Here is a 25,945-nt window from a genome sequence, read left to right as displayed (position 1 = left end):
ACTGCAGGCTTGCCCAGCCAACCACGGGTCTCTCCCAGGTGGATGAGGGGATGTGGATGTCTGGACAGATCACTTGTACTAGTGACTTACCCTCTTATCCAGGTCATAGGGCGAGGCCTCGGTGCTCGGTAACAGGTGGGTCACAGTGGCCATCAGGATCTGCAGGTGAGATGAGAAACATGCACTCAGATAAGAAGCAGCCAACACTCACTGGCACGTTCACCTTCCCTGGTGGGGACACACTCCCCGTGTCACTGTGCTGACCCACCCCACAGCCCCCACACTTGCCCCTGGCCCAGGAGCCATTTCCTCTAACGCACCCTTGTAGACCAACATGCTGGCACTCCAAGCTTTGTGGATCCCACATCAAAGGAACAATGTTACTATGTTTCTTGCAGTCCCTCCTCGCACTCGCCCCTCAAAGCCCACCCCTGCACAAGCAGAGCTGCTATTTTCCCTTTGTGTGCAGCAGTTACCCTGAGCTAGGATCAGCTGGCGCTCTCCTGGCAGGTGCCCGCTAGTTTAACTGGCACTTTCCCACTCATTGCCCCATGCATAGTTTAGGTAGCACTTTCTTCCTGGAGTTAGCTGCCCTTTCCCCTTATGCCCACATACTGAGTTTAGGAGGCACTCCCACCCACTAATCATGAGCTTTCCCGCCTTGGCTCAGATGGCGTTTCCTATCCCTGGGCCCTTTTTGCTGTTATCTGACACTTACCCTTTATGCATCCTTGCAGACTGACAAGGAAGGCTCGCCTGGCCACATGATCATGTTCCCTACTGCTTTAGCTGGCACTGCCCGCTTGCACTCAGGGTTGGACTGGGAACCAAAAGTATGTTCAATGTGGCCCCATAGTGCAAATTTTCAGCAAGCCCAACCCGTTTCCTATGAGAACATTTGGAAATAAAATAAGGGTGCAGAGGTCTACTGGGAAATCGCCAGAGTTCCGTATGGGCCAGTCCACCGCTCCTTGCGCTTCCTTTTCTGCTCAAGGTCAGCTGGCACTTACCTTGTGAGAAACAGGCACTTTACCCTGATGCCTCCTTACTGCCCAAGCTGAAGGCCTACTTTTCTGGTAGTTCGTTCTTCCCTCAAGTTGACACTTTGCAAGCATCATCTAGTTCCCTCCGATGGCCCCATTCCTCCCTGTAGTAGGAGATGGCACTTCTCCCCAGCCCTGCAGGGGAGCCGCCTTGCATTCCCAGAGTCGGCACTTCACCATATGGAGATGGGAATAAACAGTCCCCCCCATTGTCTGTGATGATGCCCGGGCACTTACCTGAATGATCTTGAGTGGTAGGTCCGTCTGGTAGAGCTGGAGCTGGTCCACAAAGGTTATCAGTGTGCTGAGGACACTGCATGCCACATGAGCCACTGCCTTATTGGGAAACTGAAGGGGGTGATGAGAAAAAACAGGGCAATGTGACCAACAAAGGAGGTGGCGGCAGCAAAACACACACACACACACACACACACAATGCCTGCTGGACAGGGGGCACTGTGGCATGGCGTAGGTAGCCCGACTCTCCTAAAATGGAGGTGGCAGTGCCGTCAGACTTCACTCTGGTAAAGTGATGTGGGCTGACATCGCGGTACAATTAGTCCATGCACTTACCCATAGAGAATACACCACACCGCTTTCCTAAAAATGCACACACACCTCTTTTGGTTAAATACTGTAGTAAAAAAAAACAAGCACAGTAAACAGTACCTAGAGTAAGGGAGGAGGAGACTGACGCATGGGTGGCATGTCTGGGGCTACAAAAATGAAAAGAAAGAGGAAAAACCTCACTTTCCCCAACTCTAAGAGGGGGGTTTCCCTGCCTCAACTAATATACTAATGGGTCTGTCAGAAGGTCCGTAACTTAAAGGGTCCACCATTGTGTCAAATCCCATCTCTGTCCCTTACACTAAAAACGAAAGTCTTAACAACTCAAAGTTCCATTCCCAGGAGAAGGACTCGTTAGATTCCAAAAAGTCAGAAATCAAACCAAGGTATTCTTCCAGCCAAATACCAGGGGGAATGCCTCCCTTCCCCTGGCTGAAAGAACACTGTGACCAGGGCAATGCCTCCCTTCCCCTGGTTGAAAGGATCCCCCCCCCCCACATGGGAAACCAGTAAATAAAGATATACTACAAGCCCAGCCCATATATTGTTCAATGTGAGTCTTATTTCCTTCTAAAATAGTTGTACCGCACCAATGTACCTGTTATAGCAGAGTTTGACGTCGGGTCGTCGACGGATCCCTCTTGAGCGGCTCCCTTTAAAGGCAGGAGCCACGGTTCGTCGAGATCCCTTGAAGAAATAGTTAACGGCGTCGAGGCAGGAGCTCCGGTCCTGGCGGTGCTCGTCGACGATCAATTGGGGACGGCTTGGGGGGATGAGGCGTGCGGTAAACCTCGACGACGATAGTTTGTTAGTGCAAAGAGTCACTGAAAAACTTTGGCCCAGCAAGTGCATCGGGTCGTCGGCGTCTCTGCGGTCTCTGGGTGGCAGGAAACTCACTGGCGGATTCTTGGCGCGTCGGCAGCCTCAACACACTCTGGCAGCACAAAGCGGTCGGCGGTGCGGCAGGAGTGCCCTTGGATTCAAAGGGTCTTAATCAATGGAGCGTTGCAGCTCTTGTCGCCGTCAAGCGGTTCCCGCTTCTGGGCAACACAGCCTCGACAGGCCTCCAGCAGTTATTGCGAACCTCGGTCGACGATGGTGGACAGTAGTCCGGTGCTTCTCTTCGTTCTCCTCGGCAGTCCCGTCTCCGGTTCACAGTTTTTTTCGAAGGCGGACTTGCAGGGCGCTTTGGCGAAGGTTAGCGGTGCACGATGGTCCCTCGTAGCTCGGGCAGAGGTCTCCTAGCCAGGTCCTCTCTTGGATCAGTTTCGACGGCACAGCAGCTTTCGGATTGCTTTGAAGGTAACAACCTTCTTTGGGCTCGGCAGTCGAGATCAAGCTACAGTTCCGACTTCCGCTTCTGAACGATTTCTAGTAGTCAGAGGCCCCCAGATGTACTGTTCTGTCACTCATTCACTCTGTTGGGTCACACTCAGGCAACCAATCACTCAGAAGGCAGCAGCCAATCAGGCTCACAGGGTATTCAGGTCATTCTCCTCCCTCTCAGACACAACAAGGAATGTGTATTGGGACAAGTACCCAGCCATTCAGCACTCCACACTGCATTCATACCAGTTTCGGGCAGGGCTGTCTCTGTCATTGTGTCACACACCAGAAACTAGACACCCACAACAAGAACTGCATATTGGTCATACACTCCATTCACCCAGGCCCGTCCACAACATACAGTCACTGGAGGCTCCAGCCAGTCTGGTCTGAACTTCCCCACAATACCATATATGGAACTTCCACCCAACAGCCAGTCAGGGGGAAGGAACAGAGTAGGGGCTTCCAGGGACTTTGGGAAAAACAAGGTAACAGGTAATAAATAGAAAGCAAGAGGCCACAGGGGCCATCTTGTCTTCTATCAGGAATCAACTGATTCCAATGGCAGGGCCTGGGTATCCCAAAATGGAGGCTACTCAGAGCACCTGTCAAATTCAGCATGGAGCTGCCAACCAGCCCATACCCTGCTGTGCGGGCAACACACAGGTGCCCAAAAACATACACTAGGGGTACAGAGTTTTACCCCCACCCATGGATGCCATAAGGGTATCCCAAGGGTCTGTACACCAAACCAAAAAGAGGAAGCACTGCACTGCCAGGAGTCCCACATGGACTACTGGGCAGAAAAGAACACAGAACATACACGAAAAAGGACTACAGGACAAGGACAGGGGCAGGGAGGCCCTGTCCCTCCAATGCATTTCTCCCCTGGCTGAAAGGCCACTGCATAGTTCACCACTGATGCCTCCTTTCCCCTGGCTGAAAGACCACTGTGACCAGGGGGATGCCTCCTTTCCCCTGGCTGAAAGGCCACTGCATAGTTCACCACTGTGACCAGGGGGGGATGCCCCCCTTCCCCTGGCAGAAAGACCACTGCATAGTTCACCACTGTGACCGAGGGGGATGACTCCCTTCCCCTGACTGAAAGGCCACTGCATAGTTCACCACTGTGAGCAAGGCGATTGACCCCCTTCCCCTGGCAGGATTGGCCGCCATCATCAAGTCCAGCGGGAATGACTCCCTTCCCTTGGTAGGATAGGCTGCCATCAAGTCCAGTGGAAAGGACTCCCTTCCTCTGGTAGGATTTGCTGACATGACAAAGTCCAGCGGGACTGACTCCCTTCCCTGGATCTTCCTTTTCTGCTTCTCTTCTTTGCACTTGCTACCTGGCTCGCTCCTCTCCCCAGCACTGCCACGAGGGTCCTCTTCCTTCCACAGCGAAGATCATTTAGTGTTGAGTCCATGACTCTTGGTTCTCTTCTTTTACCCGGCCCCCTTGGTTCACTCTCCTGCCAAGGACTGCCATGATTAAGAGGACTCTAATGCAACTTCTCTGGGTCTTTCCGACCCTTCCCTCATGGTCAGTGGGATTAACTTGACAATCCCAATGAGGAAGCTTTCCTCTTAATTCTGTTGTTGGTTTCTCAGGGTCCCAGACTCTTCTTTGTCTTTTCCTCATCCCAGCAACCCTTGCGGCATGCTCCAAAGACCCTCCTGCACTCCCTGTATTCCTGCCGGCCCGCTCGTACCTCCAGAGACCATTGCATACAGCAGCACTTCCAGGACTTGGAGCTGGTTTACCTCCAGGCTTCCTCTGGCCGTCTGCTTTGGTGGGGTCTCTGCCACGTGTGGTTTGGCTTCCTGCAGTATCAGTTCGAGGGTGGAACCGTAGGGCCCCCCTTCCCACATTGTTTGTACCACTGCCCCGTCTGTAAGTTGTTGGACCAGTGGACTTCGGATCCTGGAGAGCCGCCTTCTGCATCCCGCCAGCGCTCTCTGCTCTCCGGTCTTCGCTGCGTAACTGCTCCCACATCTGAAAGCTACCACGCCTGCTGCTACTGCAGGGCTGACATGACAACAAGTTAAGTCTGTTGTTGATTTTTATACAAAGTGACCGGCCTGAGTCGAACCCATTGTATATGTCCTTCCTCTCTTTCACAGAATCTATGTTCATAACTCTGTGGGGCCAACTCGTCCTAGTACCTGGCGTACTTGGGTTCCTGTAGACCTTCTTTATCTCAGTGCTTTCAATGACACAGAGGTTTTCTACCATGAAAAAATACATTGATCTGCAGTCTAGAAAGAGTAGTAGAAGAAAGGGGCAAGAGTGTTGGGGTGTGTGGCTTTCTTAGAACCATATCTACAGTATAGCCCATATATGTGAAAAGACCTCATTTTAAAGGTCTCAAGAGAAAAAGAATTTTACAATGCTGGTTTTCCGATCAATGTAAATTCGGGCATTGTAAATCGGTCTTTCTCTCTTGAGTCTTGAGACCTTAAAAATAATATAAATATATATATAAATGCATTACTTACCGTAAAAGCATTTCTGATGGTTGAATCTGCTTAGATTCACATGCTGTGCATAGTCCGACATCCAGTGGTCACTGCAGAGTATTGCATTTTGTTTTTCGTAGTCGAAAAGGGGACGTCGATAAAGGCGTGTCTGTAACACTATCCCTATAGTGACGTGCAGCCCACAAACCCTCACGCGTCGAGGTCCCTCTATGTATTTTTTCTGCCCTGAGGGAGCCTTCCAGACGTGAGTGAGTACAGAAAAGAGAGAGATGTAAAAAGATGTCTATGTTTCTTCCATCCGAGCGGGGAGGAAGGGTGGGCGCATGTGAATCTAGGCAGATGCAACCATCAGAAATGCTTTTACGGTAAGTAATGCATTGTCTTCTGATGTTTGTTAATCTGCTTAGAATCACATGCTGTGCATAGACTAGCGAGCAGTACCCGGAGTTGGAGGTGGGTTGTGAGAAGGAACAGTAGAGAAAAGGTGTCTTAATACTGCTTGTCCCACCTGGGAATCAGATCTAGAGTGAGCATCTAGACAGTAGTGTTTTGTAAAGGTGTGTACAGAACTCTCGGTTGCCGCCTTGCAAATGGACTCGAGGGGAACATTTGCAATGAATGCTATGGAAGCCCCAGTGACTCGAGTAGAGTGTGCTCTTGGCTTGAAGGGTAGTTCTCTCTTAGCAAGAGTGTAACAGAGAGAGATGCATTGAACAATCCATCTAGATATAGTTGACTTTGAGACTGCATCCCCTTCTCTTCCTGCTGCCACCGAGATAAAGAACTGATTAGTCTTTCTCAGTGGTCTAGTTCTTTCCATATAAAACATGACAGCTCTGCGTACATCTAGTGTATGCAGGCTCTTTTCTCCCAAATTGGAAGGGTTTTGAAAGAACGTTGGTAGTTCTATTGACTGGTTGACATGGAATTTCGATATGAATTTCGGTGCAAACCTTGGGTGTGTGCGTAGAACCACCTTATCTTTGTGAACTGTTACGAAGGGGTCTAGAATAGAAAGAGCCTGTAGTTCACTTACTCTCCTAATGGAGGTGATAGCTATTAGGAAAGCAGTCTTAAGGGTGAGGTCCTTAAGAGTTGCCCTGTGCATGGGTTCAAAGGGTGAGCCCATGAGCCTGGTAAGTACCACATTAAGGTCCCAGCCGGGAGCTGGGTTTGCTATCGGAGGGTGTATCCTCTTTACCCCCTCCATGAAGGCTTTGATAACTGGGACTTTCCACCGTGACACCTTAAGCTGAGAGGTGGTGTATGCAGAAAGTGCCGCTAGATGGACTTTAATAGAATTGAACACTAGACCTGAGTCCAGTAAATGGGTCAGGTAAAGGACAATTTGTGTGGGAGAGCAGTGGACTGGGTTGATGCTCTTACCTCTACACCAGATGACAAATCTCTTCCACTTGCTAGAATAGCAGTGGCGAGTGTTGGGTTTTCTAGCTTCTTTAAGAATATCCATGCATTTCTGAGGGAGTTGTAAATGGCCAAATTCTATGACCTCAGGAGCCAGGCTGCTAAATTCATGTTCTGTGGGCATGGGTGTAATGTCTTGCCCTTGTCCTGTGACAGCAAGTTGTACGGGCAGGACAGTTTCACTGGTGGGGACAGGGACATCTCCATCAGGTGCGCAAACCATGGTTGGCGGGCCCACATCGGGGCTATCAGTATCATGGTGACTGGTTCCTGGTGCATCTTGTGCACTATCTTGTTCAGCAGAGGAGTCGGGGGGGGGGGGGGAAGCGTAAATAAATTTCCCTGACCATGGTATCCAGAGACCGTTCCCCTTGGAGCGGTTCTGTGGGTATCTGGAGGCGTAATCTAGGCATTGTGAGTTCTCCAGAGTTGCGAAGAGGTCTATTTATGGGAAGCCCCATTGTGTGAAGATGTCGAAGACGATGTCTTCGTGTAACCGCCATTCGTACTCTGAGGGCAGAGGGAAGTCTCTGCTGAGTTCGTCTGCTAGCAGATTGAGTTCCCCTGGTACATGTTGTGACAATAGGAACATGTGTCTGAGAGCCCACTTCCAGATGTTCTGGGACAGCTTGGACAGTCCTGGAGAGCGAGTGCCCCCTTGCTTGTTGAGGTAGTACATGGCTGTGGTGCTGTCCTTGAGGACCATCACTGTCTTCCCTTGTAGGTGTGTCTGGAAGGCTTTTATTGCCTTGAACACTGCAAGTAGCTCTAATAAGTTTATGTGCTTGGAAGCTACGCTCGGAGTCCAGACCCCACGAGCAGTCTGATGGGATAGGTGAGCCCCCCATCCTGTGAGGGATGCGTGTGTGGTTAGAGTGGCTTCCACTGCGGGGGTGGCGAATGGTTTCCCTATTACCAGGTTTTCCTTCGACCACCACCGTAGCGAGAGAACCAAGGCCTGCGAGACCACCACTAGATCATCCCATTGTCCGCTGGCCTAACACCACTGGCTGTTGAGCCACTCTTGCATTGGGCGCATGCGCAGACACGCGTGAGGTACCAAATATATACATGACGCCATCATTCCTAGCAAGCGCATTGCTTTACGTACCGTAACCTCTCAACCAGCCACATATTGAGGGATCTGAAACAGCATATTTTGGACCCTCTTGTTGGAGGGGAAGACGAGGCCGTCCTTTGTTCGAATTAGAGCCCCTAGGAATTGTTTGATTTGGCTGGGGTCTAAGCTGGACTTCTTCTCATTGATGGAGAAGCCCAGTTGGAACAAAAGGTCTACTGTCTTCTGGGTGTTTGAGAAGCAGGTCTCGTAGGACTCCCCTGTTATGAGCCAATCGTCGAGGTAAGGGTATACCGGTATGGACAACCTGCGCAGGTGGGCCGCTGCCACTGCCAGTACTTTCGTGAATACCCTCGGTGCAGACGCTATGCCGAAGGGTAGCACTCTGAACTGGTAGTGTTTGCCCTCTATCATGAACCTGAGGTATTTTCTGTGCGCTGGCAACATCAAAATATGAAAGTATGCATCTTTCATGTCTAGTGTTGTCATGTAGTCCCCCTGAGATAGCAGGGGAATTACTTCCTGTAATGTTACCATACGAAATTTTTGTGGTTTTACAAATTTGTTCGCTGGGCGCAGATCTAGTACAGGGCGCATGGTTGGGTCCTTTTTGGGTACAAGGAAGTACACTGAATAAATACCTTCCATTATCTGAGATAGGGGCACAACCTCTATTGCTCCTTTCTGTAGCAGCTGTTCTACTTCTTGCAGGAGGATGACGAGGTGTTCTGGTGACAGGCGTCGTCCCCTTGGAGGTCTGTAGGTGGGGGACCGATTGAACTCTATACAGTACCCGTGGGCTGCGGTTGACAACACCCACCGGTCTGATGTTATTCCCTCCCATGCTGAAAGGAACGATGTTATCCGGCCCCCAACCGGAGACGCATGGGAGGGGACCTGAACCTTCGGGTCATTTGGTGTTACTTGCCGGGGTGCCTCTGGGGCTGGAGCCCCGGCCTCTGCCCTTGCCACGGCATTGTCCTCTTTGGTTATACTGGTTACTGGTACCCTGATTAGAGGGCCAGTTGCCCGCAGTGTAATGCTGTTGCTGCTGCTGGCGTTGGCCACAAAAATAGCGCTTGTTCCCAAATCCCTGCCTATTTGGAGGCTTTAAGATTTGGTCTAAGGTCTTTATGGTGTCGAATTCTTTCTTCGCATTTTCCAGTGCATCGTCCACTGCCCTTCCAAAGAGATTTGACTCTTCTATTGGCTTATTAATGAGTGACGCCTGCGTTTCTGCCTTGAAACCGGAATTGCGAAGCCAGACGTGACGCTTCAGCAGAATTCCCTGCACCAAAGAACGGCCAGCGGTTTCGGCCGCATCAACAGTGTTCTTAATGATGCTCTGGTTGACCAGAGCTCCTTCTGTAACTGTAGCCATTAAGCGAGTTCTTAGAGGTTCAGGGGCTTCTTCGATGTCCTGCTTAAGCTTTCCCCATTGAGCATCAGCATAGCTTGCCAACAATGTATTTTTATTGGCAATCCTAATTGAAAACGCTGCCGAGGCGGAAATCCTTTTGCCCAAGGCATAAAGCTTTTTCCCTTCTTTATCTGGGGGTGCCTCGCTGGTTGACAGTGGAAGCCCAGCCCTCTTCCTTGTGTTAGTCACCACTAAGGAGTCCGGGACTGAGTGACCACTGATATATAATGGGTCTGACTGAGAGGGTGAGAACAATTTCTCAATTCTTGGATTGACCCCTCTTACCAGCGCGGGGGTGGACAGCGATGGGGTGAGTCGTCTCTTAACCGAGGCGAGGATAGGAATAGTTTGACTAGTGGGAGGTTTTCCTTTCAACGAAATCAGTATCTGGGGTGACCTCCCCAGTTTCAACTTCAAAATGCGCTGCTGCCTTCCTCAGTAGCGCATTGAAGTGGGCTGATCGTCTACTGGAGATGGGTTCCTGACCGGTGTGGTCTGAGGAGAAGAAATTTCTATAATATCGGGGTCTGTAGATCCTGATGGCGACTGCCAGGGTTGTAAACCACCTTCACCTGGGTCCTCCTCGTAGCCCTCCTCACCTATGTTAGTGTCATCATGAAAACCTTCTCCCTCTTGTTGGTCTTCATTATTCACAAACTCATCCTCTTCCTGGAAGTGAGAGTCCTCTTCAGTGAGGTCATAAGAGTTCATGTCTTCCTGTAGGGGGTTAAAGAGCTTCGGGTATTTAGCCCATGGCCCCTCCTGGAGTACCTCCCTTGGCCTCTTGGGTGTCCTATTGTCTGGGATGGCTATGAACCTGTCTAGCTTGTCCATACATGACTGGAACCTCTCTGCAGTCCAGTAAGGTAGGCCAGAGCGGTCTGGGAGTGAAAAGGGAGTTCCCTCTCCCTGTAGTTGATTAGTTCTGTCCCATAGCGTCGAAGATGGAGACCCTTCGCCTTCTGAGAAACCCTCTCGCTGGCTAGGGTCTTCTGTCGACGGTGGGAGCTGTGCCAGCCTACCCTCCAGCGTCTTCGGGTTTCTTTGGCCTTGTGAGTGGTTCTCGACGTATCACCCGTCGTCCGTCTCTGGCTGTCTTTAGAAGCTATACGCGCGAGGCTATCGGCGATCAGCTTCTCCGTCGAGGGATCGCTTGCCGTCGCGCTAGGCGGTGCCGAGTCTTCACTGGCAACATACGCACTCTTGCGAGGCGCGTCGCCTGAGGATTTGGGGATAGCGCCCTTACTTACAGAAAGCCCATTCGCGGAAGCGGTGGCGGGGAGGGCTTGCGACCCTTACAGTCGGCGGAAGACGCCGGTGGGCCTGACGCCTCCGTTGACGCTATGGCTGCCTTCGTCTTCGACGAATGCGTGCCGTGAGGTATGTGCTTATGTGTTTTCCTGTGTTCGTCCTCGTCGCCGGGGTGTTCATCCCCATAAGCGGGGCGTGAGCCGGGCTTGTCGGGGCCGGGGACGGACGACGAGGAGCGGGAGCGCTCCTTCGAGAGGTCTACAACCTCCGTTGCGGCGGCCGTGTAATCACTGTCCTCGTCACATTCGGTGGCAGCTGGCGAGGAGTCAGACCTAGACATCGCATAGGCTGCCCACCTTTTGACCCTGCGGTCCTTTAAAGTTTTGGGTTTAAGTAATTTACAGGCCGCACAGCCATCCTCTTTGTGATCGAGGGGCAAGCAACGGTTACACCGTTTGTGCTTGTCCTTCCAGGTAAACTTGCCCTTGCAACGCGGGCAAAACCTAAAGGGAGTCCTCTCCATAGCTGAGGGCATGAAATGTGATTACGACCTCGAAAGAGAGGGAGGGGAAAGAGAAAGGCATTCTCAGAGTGTTAAAGAAATGACCAACAACCCCACTCTCCCTACTGTGTTAGGCCGGCGAGGCCCGGCCACATGTTCGGCAGCGCCGAAGGATCTCCTCCACTCGTCCCTCCGTCGAAGATCTTGCTCGGCGGAGATCAGCTTGGCAGCTACGTCGAGGGAGGGATCTATGTGTTATAATTAATAATAATAAACGACCAAGGGTCGAGGAAATGATTTCGCAATGTCTCTCGAGGAGTTCCGCATAAAGACGACCAATAACTGGGTGGAAAAAAACAATCTGAGGGACCTCGACGCGTGAGGGGTTGTGGGTACACTGCACGTCACTATAGGGATAGTGTTACAGACACGCCTTGTAGACGTCCCCTTTTCGACTACGAAAAACAAAATGCAATACTCCGCAGTGACCACTGGATGTCGGACCTATGCACAGCATGTGATTCTAAGCAGATTAACAAACATCAGAAATATGGGATACATTACTCACCGTAATCGTATTTCTGATGCTTGTATCTGCTTAGATTCACATGCTGTGCATAGGCCGACATCTAGTGGAAGCTGTGGAGTATTACAGTTTGTTTTTCGAAAGTCGAAAATGGGCGTCGACACAGGCGTGCCAGTAATACTATCCCTAGTGTGACGTCCACTGTACCCAAGATCCCTCACGCGTGTAGGATCCTCAGATTGTATTTTTTTTTCTGACATGAGGAAGCATGAGGAGTAGCGTGAGTACAGATAATCCAAGCAGATAGACAGAAAGCTAAGACTACAAGCAATCATGCGCCTTCTCTCGGAGGGGAGGAAGGGTGGGTCGCATGTGAATCTAAGCAGATACAAGCATCAGAAATACGATTACGGTGAGTAATGTATCCCTTCTGAGGCTTGTGGAATCTGCTTAGATCACATGCTGTGCATAGATTAGCGAGCAGTACCAGAAGAAGGAGGTGGGATGTGAGAAGGGTCATGAGCAAACAGGTGTCTTAGAACCGCTTGTCCCACTTGTGTATCTGTCTTGGAATGAGTGTCAATGCAGTAATGCTGAGTAAAAGTGTGAATAGAGCTCCAAGTAGCCGCTTTGCAAATGGTGTCGAGGGGGACATTTGCAATGAAAGCCAGAGTGGCACCAATGCCTCTAGTAGAGTGGGCCCTTGGCGTAAAAGGCAGAGTCTTTCCAGAAAGAGAGTAACACAGCTGTATACAGTTGATAATCCACTTCGAGATAGCGCCCTTAGAGACGCGATCCCCCTCTCTGCCTGTAGCTACGGAGACAAACAGTTGATCTGTTTTCCTTAGCGGTCTGGTTTTATTTACATAGTATAGGACCGCCCTACGCACATCTAGGGTGTGTAGTTTCACCTCAGCCGAGCTTTGCGGGTTTTGGAAGAAAGCCGGAAGCTCGATGGACTGGTTTACATGGAACTTGGATATGAATTTAGGTGAGAACCTAGGGTGTGTGCGTAAAACCAGTTTGTCCTTGTGGATAGTAAAGAAAGGATCCTGCACTGACAGAGCCTGAATTTCACTGACCCTTCTTATGGAGGTAATGGCTACTAAGAAGGCCGTTTTATAAGTCAGGTGTTTGAGACTACTTTTATGCATGGGTTCGAATGGGGGTCCCATGAGCTTAGCTAGCACCACGTTGAGGTCCCATCCTGGCGGTGGGTTAGAAATAGGAGGGTGAAGTCTCTTTACTCCTTCCATGAAGGCTTTAACCACTGGTACTTTCCACCACGAGACCTTGTTATGGGATGTGGTGTAAGCCGAGAGGGCTGCCAGGTGTACTTTCAGCGAGTTAAAAACCAACCCTGCATCCAGCAGGCGGAGCATGTATGTCACAACGTTGGAAGGAGTGCAATCAACCGGGTCGATTTGTTTATTCTGGCACCAGATAACGAATCTTTTCCACTTATCAAAGTAACAGTGCCTTGTATTTGGTTTCCTGGACTCCTTTAGAATGTCCATACACCTCTGTGGTAATTTGAGATGTCCAAACTCTATGACTTCAGGAGCCATGCTGCTAGGTTCATAGAGTTGGGTTCCTGATGCACTGTTTGACCCTGTTGCTGGGACAGTAGGTTGTCCCAGGCTGGGAGTCTGATGGGCTCGCACACCGCCATCCTGCGTAGGTGTGGAAACCATGGTTGTCTCGCCCACATGGGAGCAACTAGGATGAGCGTCATCGATTCCTTGTTCATCTTGTACACCACCTTCCTGATGAGAGGAGTTGGTGGAAAAGCGTACGCAAACATCCCTGACCAGTTCATCCACAGGGCATTCCCTTGGGAGTCCGGCTGGGGGAACCTGGATGAAAATCCTGGGCATTGTTTGTTTTCGCTTGTGGCGAATAGGTCTATAGTGGGGAAACCCCACTGAGAGAAGAGATCTTCTACTACGTCTTTGTGAAGGACCCATTCGTGTTCTTCTGGGAGGGAGTCTCTGCTTAGAGCATCCGCTAGGGAATTGAGCTCCCCTGGAACATGTTGCGATGACAGGAAGATGTTCCGTCTGAGTGCCCATATCCATATTTTCTGGGCAAGCTTGGACAGATTTGGCGAACGAGTCCCCCCTTGCTTGTTCAGATAGAACATGGCTGTCGTGCTGTCCGTCCTGATCTGCACCGACAAGTTCAGTAGATGGGGCTCGAACGCCTTTAGCGCTCGGAATACTGCCAGAAGCTCTAGCAGATTGATGTGGTTCTTGGCTACTGAGTGAGACCAGAGACCCTGAGCTGTGTGGTGGAGATGGTGAGCTCCCCACCCAGTCAGGCATGCATCTGTAGTCACCACGGCTTGTACTTCGGGATCGTAAAAGGGTTTCCCCTTTGCGAGATTCTCTCTTGTCCACCAGTGTAGGCTCTGTACGAGTGTTGGCGAAACGACCACTAGATCGTCCCACTGACCACTTGCCTGAGACCACTGTTTCGCCAACCATTCCTGCATGGGACGCATGCGCAGACGCGCGTGGGGGACCAGGTAAATGCATGACGCCATCATGCCCAGTAACCGCATAGCTTTGCGTACTGTTATCTGTTGACCTGACTGATAATGCGGAATTTGCAGAAGTATATTCCGAATTCTCTCTTTCGAAGGGAAGGTCAATCCTTTCTGAGTATCTAGGATAGCTCCTAGAAACTGTTTTGAGGTGCTTGGCACCAGACTTGACTTTTTCTCGTTGATAGAGAAGCTTAATTCGTGGAGGAGGTCGATAGTCCTCTGAATGTTTGACCTGCAAATTCCTGGGGTTTCCCCCGTTATGAGCCAGTCGTCCAGATAAGGGTACACCGGGATTGCCTCCCTGCGTAGGTGTGCAGCTGCCACCGCCAGTACCTTGGTGAATACCCTTGGTGCTGAAGCTATCCCGAAGGGCAGTACCTTGAATTGGTAGTGGCGACTGTCCACCTTGAAGCGCAAGTACTTTCTGTGCGCTGGGAGCATGGAAATATGAAAATAAGCATCTTTCATATCCAAGGTTGCCATGTAATCCCCCTTTTTTAGGAGGGGGATTACCTCTTGTAGCGTGGTCATACGGAATTTTTGGGGCTTGACATACTTGTTGGCAGGCCGTAAGTACAATACTGGGCGCATTGTCAAATCTTTCTTTGGCACAAGGAAGTAAGTTGAATAGATACCCTTGTTTACCTGGTGTCCTGGGACGAGTTCTATCGCGTCCTTTTCTAGCAGAATGGCGATCTCCTCGAGAAGGATCCTTTGATGCTCTAGGGACTGCACTCTTTGTCGTGGAGGATGGTTCCGGGGACGCTGCAGTAGTTCTATACAATATCCTGCGGATACTGTTGACAGCACCCATCTGTCTGAGGTGATCCCTTCCCAAGCCTGGGTGAAGGTGGAAATGCGTCCCCCTACTGGGGTTGCGTGACAAGGGACCCTGAACTGAGCGTCACTGTTTTGGTGGAGGCGTGCCACCTCCCTTGTTGGGGCTGCCTCTGCCTCTTCCACGACCTCTCTTGTTACCCCTGCCGTAACTCTGGGTAGACTGCTGGTTGTTATTCCATTGTGTACCCTGTCCCTGGGCATAGTTGCCTCTTTGTGAATTTTGGCCGCGTGGGCGACGAAAATTACTGTTCCCCCTCTGGTTAGGGGGTTTGTTGGTAAGCTGGCCAAGGGATTTGAGAGTCTCTTATTCATCTTTGGCATTTTTAAGTGCGTCTTCGACCGCTTTCCCAAACAATAGGTCGGGTTCCACTGGCTTGTCTATTAAAGAAGCCTGGGTTTCTGTCTTGAAACCCGACTGCCGTAACCACGCATGTCTCTTGATAACAGTACCTTCTGCTATCAATCTCCCTGCGTTGTCAGCGGCGTCGAAAGTTGCTTTTAAAATGCAACCAGACACGGCTCTCCCCTCTGCCGAGATCCGAGCCAGCTGGCCCTTTAACGGTTCTGGAGCAGAGGCAATGAGCGCCGCGACTTCTTCCCATTGATGGCAATTGTAACTAGCCAACAGGGTGGTGGAATTCGCAATCCTTGCTTGGTAGGCGGACGTTGAGGCTACCTTCCTGCCAAACCCGTAAAGTCTTTTGCTCTCCTTGTCGGGAGGAGCTTCTGATGAAGATAAGGGCGTGCCAGCCCTTTTTCTAGTGTTGGTCACCACTAGGGAATCTGGTTTAAGATGTCCCCTTATATACAGAGGGTCAGACTGGGCTGCCCGGAAAATCTTTTCAATTCTGGGGTTGACAGCTCTGGTGAGGTTAGGATTCACCAGGGAAGGATCTATTCTTCGTTGGATGGATTTGAGGATAGGGATGGTCTGAGCGACCGGTCTTCTCTCTCCTACAAACTCCTCCGCGAAGTCCCTTTCCTCCTGTACACCGTGGGTGTCGATGTGGAAGTGTTCAGCTGCTCGAGCGAGAACCTCGTTAAGGAGGGGCTGGTTATCAACTGGAGAGTCAGTAACTGGGGCTTCGCTTTGTACTGGGGAATCTACTCTGTAAATTTCCTGCTCATCTTCTCCCTCCTCCAGGTCCTCATCCTCTGCATAGTAATCTGTCCCGGTTTGTTCTTCCATAATTTCAAACTCCTGGTCCTCTTCAGGGAAAACTTGTCCCTGGTAACTGGGGAGTGGGGTAGAATATGGAGTGGAGTAAGGCTGAACCTCGAAGGGTTCAGGTCTTTCGACCCGGGGCTTTTTACTTAGCGGGATAGGATCGGAGGAGCCTGAGGGTGTGGCCCCTTGAGGGTTATATGAAAGAAAGTGTTCTGGGTTCTTATCATAAAAATCAGCCAAGGAAGACATCCTAGAACATAACCCTGTCTATGTCTTCACTGGACCATTCCCTGGAACAGGGTATTACTTTAGCAGGTGATGATTTATGGGACTTTTCAAGGGTAGACTTGTGTTTACTTGTCTGCCTAGGGTGAGAGGATGGCTTTACAGGGGTGGAAGGCTGTGCTTTCCGCTGTTTCCCCCCCTCCCCGTGCGTGGAAAAATGTTTTCCCTGTCCCTTGGAGGCCCCAGAGACTTTCGACGCCTGGTGCCGAGGGTCTGGAGAGGTATCTGTGTGCTTCGGGCGTGGGGCCTCACTGGTGTTAACCGCGGTCTCGGTATCTTGGAGCGCGGCCTGGGGGTGGAAGTCGTCTTCGTCTCCCGACGATCGAACTTCCGTTAATGTGTGTAGCGAGGCACTCTTGGCAAGAGTGGATGATTGCCTTGCGTCGTGAGGTGATCTCGATCGAGAGCGCCCAGAGGACACCGAGTCGGACCGTTCTTTTTGTGCCTCTTTCCGGGAAGTCGACGTCGTCGAGGTCCGGTTGGTCTTAGTGTGTTTAGTGTGTGTTAGGTGTGTAGCGCTTGCGTCGCCGGGGGTCTTCCCCATAGCCGCCCTGCCGGACGACCTTCCGAGGTCGGGGACCTGCGCTCGTCGGCTGTCTTTCGACGCCATAATGCCCTCGCCGTCCGAAAGTACGGCGTCGCTGCCATCGCTGAAGGCGCCCTCCGCTGCCATGGCCTCCTGCCTGGCGTGGTGGGCCCAACGCTTTGTCGAACGGTCCTTAAGTGTCTTAGGTTTAAACCTACTACACGCTCTGCAGTTCGCTTCGGGGTGATCCCTCGGCAAGCAGAGATTGCACGTGGCGTGCCTGTCGACCCAAGGGTATTTGCGATTGCACTTGGGGCAGAATTGAAAAGGGGTACCCTCCATACGCACCTTAAGGCAGCGGGCTGCTAAGTGTAGGAATATATAAAATGTAACTATATATATCAAGAGTGAAGAGTATGTACCACCCCCCACTCTCCCTACTTGTAAGGGCCGAGGCCAGCGGCCTACTAGGCCCGGGCCGAGGCCAGCGGCCTTCCGAGGCCCAGATCCGTCGTGCAGCAGTCGACGGTCGATGACTTCTCCAGCCGTCGTCGAGGTTGAGGGTCGACGTTGGGGTGGGGAAGGGAATGAATAAGAAGTATAATTATAATAACAGCAAAAGTATGGCTAAGGCCAGGGAACTCCGCAAGATGCTTCCGACCAGTATGGCGGAAAAAAACAATCTGAGGATCCTACACGCGTGAGGGATCTTGGGTACAGTGGACGTCACACTAGGGATAGTATTACTGGCACGCCTGTGTCGACGCCCATTTTCGACTTTCGAAAAACAAACTGTAATACTCCGCAGCTTCCACTAGATGTCGGCCTATGCACAGCATGTGATCTAAGCAGATTCCACAAGCCTCAGAAATATATATATATATATATATATATATATATATAGGGTTTCACCCCCGACCCGTCCATTGTTACCCCCACCTTCTTCCATGGGATTCCCCATCTCTCAGACCCAGCCCCCCTTAATCTCCACCCCCACTCCAAAACACATACACACAACACACACATGCACCCATGCACCCATAAATTTACCCGTTCTCCTCGTCCTGCGCTTCCGGGTCAGGACGTGCCAGTCAGCCCCCTGCACGCACTCGTGTGCAGCAGGGGTGTGATAGTTCCATTTAGAATGATCACTCTGTGCGGTCACGGAGCGGTCTTTCTAAATCGTTTTTTAGGTAAAAAGATCTTTTCACCTAAAATGGTAGATATTTCTTCTTGTCGACAGGAAGGGGGAGCGGGGGGAGTCCCTCCCCATGAGATCCTCCTGCTGTGTACAACCTCCAGGGAGACTATCAGGTAGATGCCTCACCTCCCTAGCCTCATGGGAAAGGTCTTACCCCTGGGGAAAAGTGACAACTAGTGAATGGTCACACTAGTTGATTACAAAAACAGTACATTGTCATAAAAACACAACCCGTTCTAATGCCTGGTGATGGGTACATTGCATCTAGAGGCAGGGGTTGGGAAGAGAAGGGAACCAGACATTAAAAAGCACAGTTAACATCGTCACCCTAGATCCCAATGCCAACACCAACAGTAGACACAGACAACCTCAGCAACTACCACCCCATCACCTTAGATGAGATCCTTGAGAAAGCTGTTGCCACACAACACCTCCAATAAATCAAAGCCAACAACCTCCTTCAGTCCTACCAATCTGGCTTCAGACCCAGATGTAGCACAGAAAGTAGCTACCATCAAGGTGATCGACAATGCCCTTCAAAATCCTCGATGATGGCCATCCTTGCGCCTCCTGGTTTTCCTTGACCTCTCAGCAGCATTTGACACAGTAGACCAGTACACCACCAGACACATGGAGATCAGTGAGATCGTCCTCAGCTGGTTCACATAATACCTTGTTAACCGCCACCAGTTTGTACAGATGGATTCCTCCAGATCACCAACTCTACCCATCACCTGTGGAGTCCCGCAAGGGATCCATCCTCTCCCCTGGGATCTTCAATCTCTACATGAAACTTGGAACCCTCCTTGCACCACGCAACATCTACACCCACCAATATGCAGATGACACGCAACTCTACCTCAAGATGTCCTCCATCAAAGTTATCCACAGGCTCAAGTCCTGCCTCGCGTTGATCCAGCCATGGATGTCCAGTGCTTACCTGAAGCTCAACCCCTACAAGATTGATTTCCTACTTCTGACCAACACCACCAGACATCAACACCTGCCTCTCCACTATGCATCTCAAAGGCTTCAATCCCCAGCTGGCCACCTGCGCCAAATCCTCGAGTTCAACATAGACAGACAGCTCTCCTTCAAACAGCACATAGCAAGGAAGACCGAAACGGCTTGGTACTAAATGTCTTTCCTGTGGAAAATCCAGCCCTTCATCCTAGAAAACAACTCCAGATCTGCTGTCCAAGTCTTGGCCCTCTGCCACATGGATGGCAACAATGGCCTTTTGAATGGCCTTCCGGTGACTACCCTGGATCCCCTCAGATGTGTCCTGCATGCAGCAGCATGACTCAAAGGGTTCTGCAAATTCAACCACATCTCCCGGACCCTCATCGAACTGCATTGGCTCCCCACTGCAAGCCCATATTATCTTCAAATCCTGCTGCATCATCTACAAGACTGTCACCATGAAGTCCCCAAGCTACCCCACTGAGATGCTCAGCATCTCTGGAGGCCTGCGTGTCACCAGAGGTAAGGACCTGTGCAGACTTGAAATACGACAGTGCAGGAAGGAAAGAACCAGAAGACAGGCCTTCTCAGTCTATGCTCCAAGACTGCAACCTCCTCCCCGTCCACATCGGACTTGCCCCATCACTTCTACAGTTCAGGACAGAGTTTAAGACACCCCCTCTTCAAGGAATAGCTCCTCTGCAACACCTAGGTCCAGACACTGCACTCCACAGCCTACCCGAGAGACTGATCTACTCGCCATTGTATCCTCCCTTGGTTGCTTGTATATCCCTTGCTGCCCTACCCTGGTGGCTCCCTGCTCCCCTTTTCTCTGCTTTCCTCGCTGTGTTCTTCCCCCTCTGATTGTAAAGCGATCTGTTGCTTCCTGAAGCTTGTTCCACACTCAATAAATATCATAAAATAATAACAAAGACACTATATTTGTAGACCTCTAGGACAGAGTATTTGAAAAATGCAAATGCACACACGACAGTCAATTAATACTCTTGAGGGAGGGCAACATGCTAAAACACAGCTAAAGGCCACCAAAGTACCAGACACATTTAGGCTGAAAGCGCCAACTTTACCAGATAGTGTACCAATGAGTTCCAGTCTCATCAGGCATTTCCATGAGCAGAAGTGGAACACCTTTAAAATCCCTAGAACATGCTAACATTCCAGCCTTTGACCTAAAACTCCCCGGACCCAAACTGGATGCAGCACAACTGTCCAGGGGCAAGTTAACAGGACGAAGTCAAAAGGCAATCCGCGTGTATGGGGAAAAGGCAGGCAAGTGCCAGTTCTACCCCAGAGGCATGGATTTGGCGTTAAACAGAGAACCAAAGGAGACCCAAATAAAGAGATCCAGAGGGTTACCCGAAACACAGGAGATGCAGGGACAGGGAAACCCCAAAGGGAAATGAACTGGGAAGTGCAGTTGAAACCCACCTATGAATAGTATGGACCACAGAAACCCCTGGTGGGGTGAGGGGGAGTATCAAGAGTAACCCACTACCCAGGGCCTAGAGGCAAGTACTCACAGTGCAGGTTCCCAGAAAGTCTATTAGTGGGAAGGTGAAACTATTCAGCAAGTACAAAGCTTCTCTTCCAGGAACGGTTTACAGGTCGCAATCTACCAGTGACTTGAACCCTACCCCAATGAGGGCTCCAGCCACCGAAGAGAAAAGCAAACATTCCCAGTCTTGTACAAATGTACAGGATCAAGTCTGCTCTCAGAGAATGGGTCTCATTTCAGTCTAGATTCCAACTAAACAAAGACTGTAAACCCCCCAGAATCACCACTGGACAAAACCCATTTCATACACAACCCCAAAGGTCCCATGAGTTGGGCATGCAAGACAGTCCAGAAATATCAAGGGGCGCAAAGGATTTTTAAGAACGTATTCCCCGCCTCCCCGCTACAGAATGTCTAAACTCTTCCCACCCTCAAACCTAAGCCAGGAGGTGACTGTTCGCGTCAGAGGTTGAGAGGAAGTGGCAGCCCTCCCAGAAACAGGTCTGCAACACCCAGCCCCATCTATACTCCAATCATTCCTGGTCAAGCACAACGGTTCACACCAAAAGCCAACGCTGAGGTCCCTGCAGTGAACCTCTCACCTTCAAGGACACACAGATGACGTTAAGGGCTTCCTTGACCTGAGGGTGCATGGACCCTTGAACCAGCTCCTCGCACAGCCAAATGCCAAGGTTGCAGAGCGCCACACAGCTGCAGATAAAGGACAACAGAGAGCAAAACACTTAAAATAAGACCTTCAGCTCATGCCAGGCAGCACTTTTAGGGGGAGCACCAGACAGCGTTTACTGATCAGGGAAGTTGGACATGGTATTAAAAGAAGACTAGGCACACCTTACTTCATATTACCAACATCTGGTCTCCCTAAGAATTAAAATCACACCTGGGACTTGACCACGCACCCTTTCTTTAGTATTGCAGATGGTACAGGCCTTGCATAACTCTTGACCCATTGGAACAGTAGGCAAGCCATCATCCCAGAATCTTAAGTGTGTCACCCCACTGAATGCAGGAAGACAGGACGTACCGTGCTGGTCCTGATGGTTCCTCTCTGGCACAGCTCAGTAGGGTTTTAATGGTCAATTCCTGAAATAATAGAACACATTGATTATCAGGACAGGCCAATGAAATGAGACAGGAAGAAGGGTGCACAGCTCCCAAGAGTACATGGAGGAAACCCATATGAAGCTTGAAGATCACAGCACAGTATTTTATCATTTCATTTCACGGTTCACCACATGAGTAAAACACAATGTCAAAGAATGGAGCTGGTGATGAGCGTACAGTGCACATCCACAGACCAACGCGATATGCGCCTAGGAAATGTCATGCCGCAATAGCAGTGCGAGCGAGAGGGAGGGGAAGGAGGAGGAAAGGACGGCGTGAGAGTACAGAGCATGCACAAGAGAGCGGGAGACAGGCAGTAAAAGAGTGAGGAAGGTGTTATGTCCTGGCCTGTAGTCACGCAGGCCAGCCAGACCAAGGCTGGGGGCACCCAGCTGACACCGCTTGACAGGGGGCACCCTGCCAGGCGCATGAGCACAGAGGCTCTTCCATGGCCTGAGGGCACCCAGGCCAACACCAAAGGCGGCGCCGGGGTTGCCCATCGGGGGCACTGGCGCCTATATGCAGGGTTGCCCAGCAGAGAATCTACAACAGCACATTTGTAGAGTTTCCCGGCAGGGGCTCTACAGACATGGAGGAAGAATATCAGGGACAGCGTTGCCCAGCAGGGGCCAGCATCGCGCTTCTGCAATGACACACAACAGGCAGGGCTCCATGGTCTCAACTGATGAGCCAGAACTGGCTCTTCCCTTTTATTATATTAGTCACATGGCCTCCACCATGTGACCATAGCACAAACTCTGGGACATACCATGCTCCCAGGAAGGGGTGACACGCCATAGAAGGGAAGACAGTGAAATAGAGGAAGTGGGGGATCTTACGAGAGGGGGGGGGCGAGGGAGGAAACGAGACAGGAAGGGGAGGAGAGAGAAAAGAGGAAGAAAGAGCAAGCACAAGAGAGAGAGAGAGAGAGGGGGGGAGGGCTAAAGAGCGACGGTGGAAAAAGTGAAATAGAGTGTGACAACTGAAGGCCAATGAGGGGGTCGTCAGCCTGTGTCTGGGCCCAGCACTGTAAGTGGAATAAGAAATTGAGGGGGTGTGTGGAGGGCTAACGAGATGGCAAACAATACTCTGTGGCGAGGGGGGTTGGTGGGGGCGTCTAAGTAGTGTCCAAGGAGGTCTCAGACCTGCAAGTAATTATGGGCATTTCAAAAGCGGATGGACTAACAACCGCTGGGATGGGGGGTGGGGGGGAGAGGGGGGGTGTTCCTACTTGGTATGAATGGAAATAAAATACACATATTCAGATATAAAAAATAAAAAGTAAATTACGGCAATATAGGCAGTCCTGCAGTCACTCCATTTCCAGTCTGTTTTCTTGGACCTACCTTCCTGCACCTGAGTCTATCCACACTATCTACAGTGCTTAAACTGGACTGGACTGTCTTTAAAATCCCAGTATTGCCGCGGAGCAGTGCCGAGTGGTGCAGTCCTGCAGTCATGGCAGGCACACCACCAGGTTTAGCGGACTCAGCTGGGGAAGTGATTGAAGAACGTCGCCTGCGAAGTGCTATTATTCGACATGGGGGGCAATGTCAGAAGGAGAACAGAGCCTCCCCAAAGTCCGGCATGATCGTGGTGGAGAATGCAGGTAAGAGCTGCTTACCCCCTTTGGCACTAATAGGCTCAAACAGCTCTTCCACATTAAGATCTAAGCTCCTGCGAACTTTTCACCAACGTGTAACAAAAGCGAAACCCACTGACTTGCACGTGAGGGTGGCTGCGAGCGCGCCCCAGGTGCTCGCGGGAGCACAGGAGCGGATGTGACCTGCATTCGGCTTCCCAGAGGACAGTGTGCCGGCTCCAGGGCCTTGGGGACTGAGTGGGCAGAGCCTCTGCTGCCGTGGGAGGAGGGGAGAGAGTGGGAGAAAAGAGGTGGGTGGGGATGATGACCAGACTCTGGACGGTTGCTATGCGAGCCAAAGCAAAGCTCGTACAGACTTGAGTGAGAGGGCGGAAGTAATAGAAAATTACAGCAAAGAGCCCCTCCCTCCCACCAGCAGCCCATTATTATTTTCAATGCAAGCGGATACTTCGAAAGCACTAAGTCACCAACCATCCACACAAGATGAAGAATCACTTCCTGAGATCGAGTGTGGAAAAGAGGGGGTTAGCAGAAATGTAACAATAAATGCAACCTTCATTCCGCCCCTTACTCCCTGTACCTCTGCATCAAATGCAGGTGGAGATCGAACTCCACAGAAATGACTTTAATCCGGAGTTGCACGCATTAGAGACTTTGCCACAGAGCTCCGCTCCAACAGACCAGATAAAGAGCGGCACATATAGGGAGCGGGATCTGACTGAGCTGACCGAAACCACACCCATTGGGGATGGGGTGATAGAGAGGAAGCTGCCAATGGAGAGCTCACGTCAAGGGCTAAAGGCACCTCTAACTCCAGACCTGCAGGAGGGTTTGGTCGCCGTCAACCTGGCAGCTCCCCCAAAGGTGCCTTTGCCAAGTCTTGAGAGCATTACCAGACCCGAAAGGAAAGAGGACAATGTTATTGCCCGCCTGCGACCTGCAGCCTGTGTTTTGACACAAACTAAAAATAAACTCAAAACAGTGACAATTGGAAAGCAAAAAAATCTGAAAATGGGCAAACATCAAAAGAAGCTGCATTACAGGGGCTCTTGTCACAAGTCCAATCCATCTCAAATACCAACACAAATTTTGTGTACTTCCGTCACCAGCTTTTTCAAAAAGAAAAGTACATTAGCCAACTCGATCACTGATGAAATCTCGGACGTAGAGCTAATAGAGGGAAGCGAGGCTGTAGAACAGGCCGCGCAGCTTGTGGAGGAAGAACCCCCATCGCAAGAAGGAGCACCTAGACCTTTGGCCAATATCTTAATGCCAGTGCAATGGCATTATGGCAAAACACCTGGAGACACGAAATATCTTGCTGAAAGCAAAGATCCTAACGCTACCCCCGGGGCTAGCGCCCAGTCAGGGCTAACCACACTAACCACAATAAAGCCAAACTTGGGGATGAAGGGGCGACAAAAAACAGGACCTGAAGCAGCGAACTTGCTGGATCCAAGACAATCACCACAGATAGACATACAAGCTGGCTTGGAAGCACAGTATAAAAACACCAAAAGAAAGGATTGTAAATGAGAAGATCCCTGTCAGGGAAGCTGTGGCTACTCAAACAATCTCAGCCCCACAGGCGAAACTAAAACTTCACCACGTTGTAGGAAAATGAAGGAGACGCCTCCAAACATAAATAGAGACACCACAAAAAAAGCCAGATTTAAGGGCTATAATGTCAACAGTGAATATTGCGCTGGTGCCATTCAGCAAGCTGTATGAAGCACTGAATGACATGTTGAAAGACCAGTCAACGCTCATCGCGCTAATGAACTCAAAACTGTCCTTCCTGGAGAAACATATAATCAAGGAAGCAAGGAAAGTTTCCTCAAGGGATCAAGGGACGTCCTGTACGAGTGACACTGAGGCAATAACACCTGCACGTGTAATAATTACAGCAAGCTTACCAACACCATGCGTTCAACAGGAGACAAGAAGGAAAGACAACGTTGAAAAGAAACCCACAAAAGAAAAGTACTGCCCGCTCAAATCTCCTTGACCAACTGGAGAAAGGGAAGCCAGATAGACTTCCAGATAATGGCTGCATAAATCTGGATCAACTAGAAATAACCTCGCTAGTGATAAATGAAAGCTCAGGACGAAAACCGGAAAAACAGACGAGGGAAACAACAACAAGACCTAGAAAGATTTTTTCATAAAAATCCCAAACCTACGGATAAAAGAGATACGGACGAGAACCGAGGCTTACGACCAAAAGACAATCTCCCGATAGTTCTGAAAGTTGGGAACACCGAAGAGCAACTGAGAAAAAATATGCCAGTGGCCAGGCGCAAAGCTGGAAAGGCTACACAAATCGTGGAGCTACATCAAACAACCCAGGTCGGGAAGAAAAGAAAGTTCTCAGAATAATTGAAAGACGAGGAAGAATCTGGCGCTCTAGCAGTACTTATGGATTTAAGTACTTACACGGTAGAAGACTCAAAAGCTGACATCCCTTCTCTGGAAATGGTGCTAAAAAGACACAGGTAATGCCCTAAGGGCAGAGCAGAGACGATACAAAAACAATGGGTGCAGAAGAGAAACA

The 25,945-nt window shown here is 50.6% G+C and overlaps 1 protein-coding gene across 8 annotated transcripts in view; it reads right to left on the bottom strand.

Moving 5' to 3' along the window:
* The window catches only part of RALGAPA1 (Ral GTPase activating protein catalytic subunit alpha 1), a 1,128,412-nt gene that overhangs the window by 415,971 nt on the left and 686,496 nt on the right, over positions 1 to 25,945 (bottom strand). For all 8 annotated transcript variants that reach the window (XM_069638431.1, XM_069638437.1, XM_069638433.1 and 5 more), the window contains 4 exons: positions 21,709 to 21,767; positions 21,266 to 21,374; positions 1,281 to 1,391; positions 91 to 159 (listed from right to left, as the gene is read on the bottom strand). In XM_069638431.1, coding sequence (XP_069494532.1) covers positions 91 to 159; positions 1,281 to 1,391; positions 21,266 to 21,374; positions 21,709 to 21,767 — 348 coding nt within the window. The remainder of the gene's footprint in view (positions 1 to 90; positions 160 to 1,280; positions 1,392 to 21,265; positions 21,375 to 21,708; positions 21,768 to 25,945) is intronic.

The sequence above is a fragment of the Ambystoma mexicanum genome, chromosome 14 (genome assembly GCF_040938575.1).
Source record: "Ambystoma mexicanum isolate Mex_15411 chromosome 14, UKY_AmexF1_1, whole genome shotgun sequence".
NCBI lineage: Eukaryota > Metazoa > Chordata > Amphibia > Caudata > Ambystomatidae > Ambystoma > Ambystoma mexicanum.
This window is presented reverse-complemented; position numbering and strand designations above follow the sequence as displayed.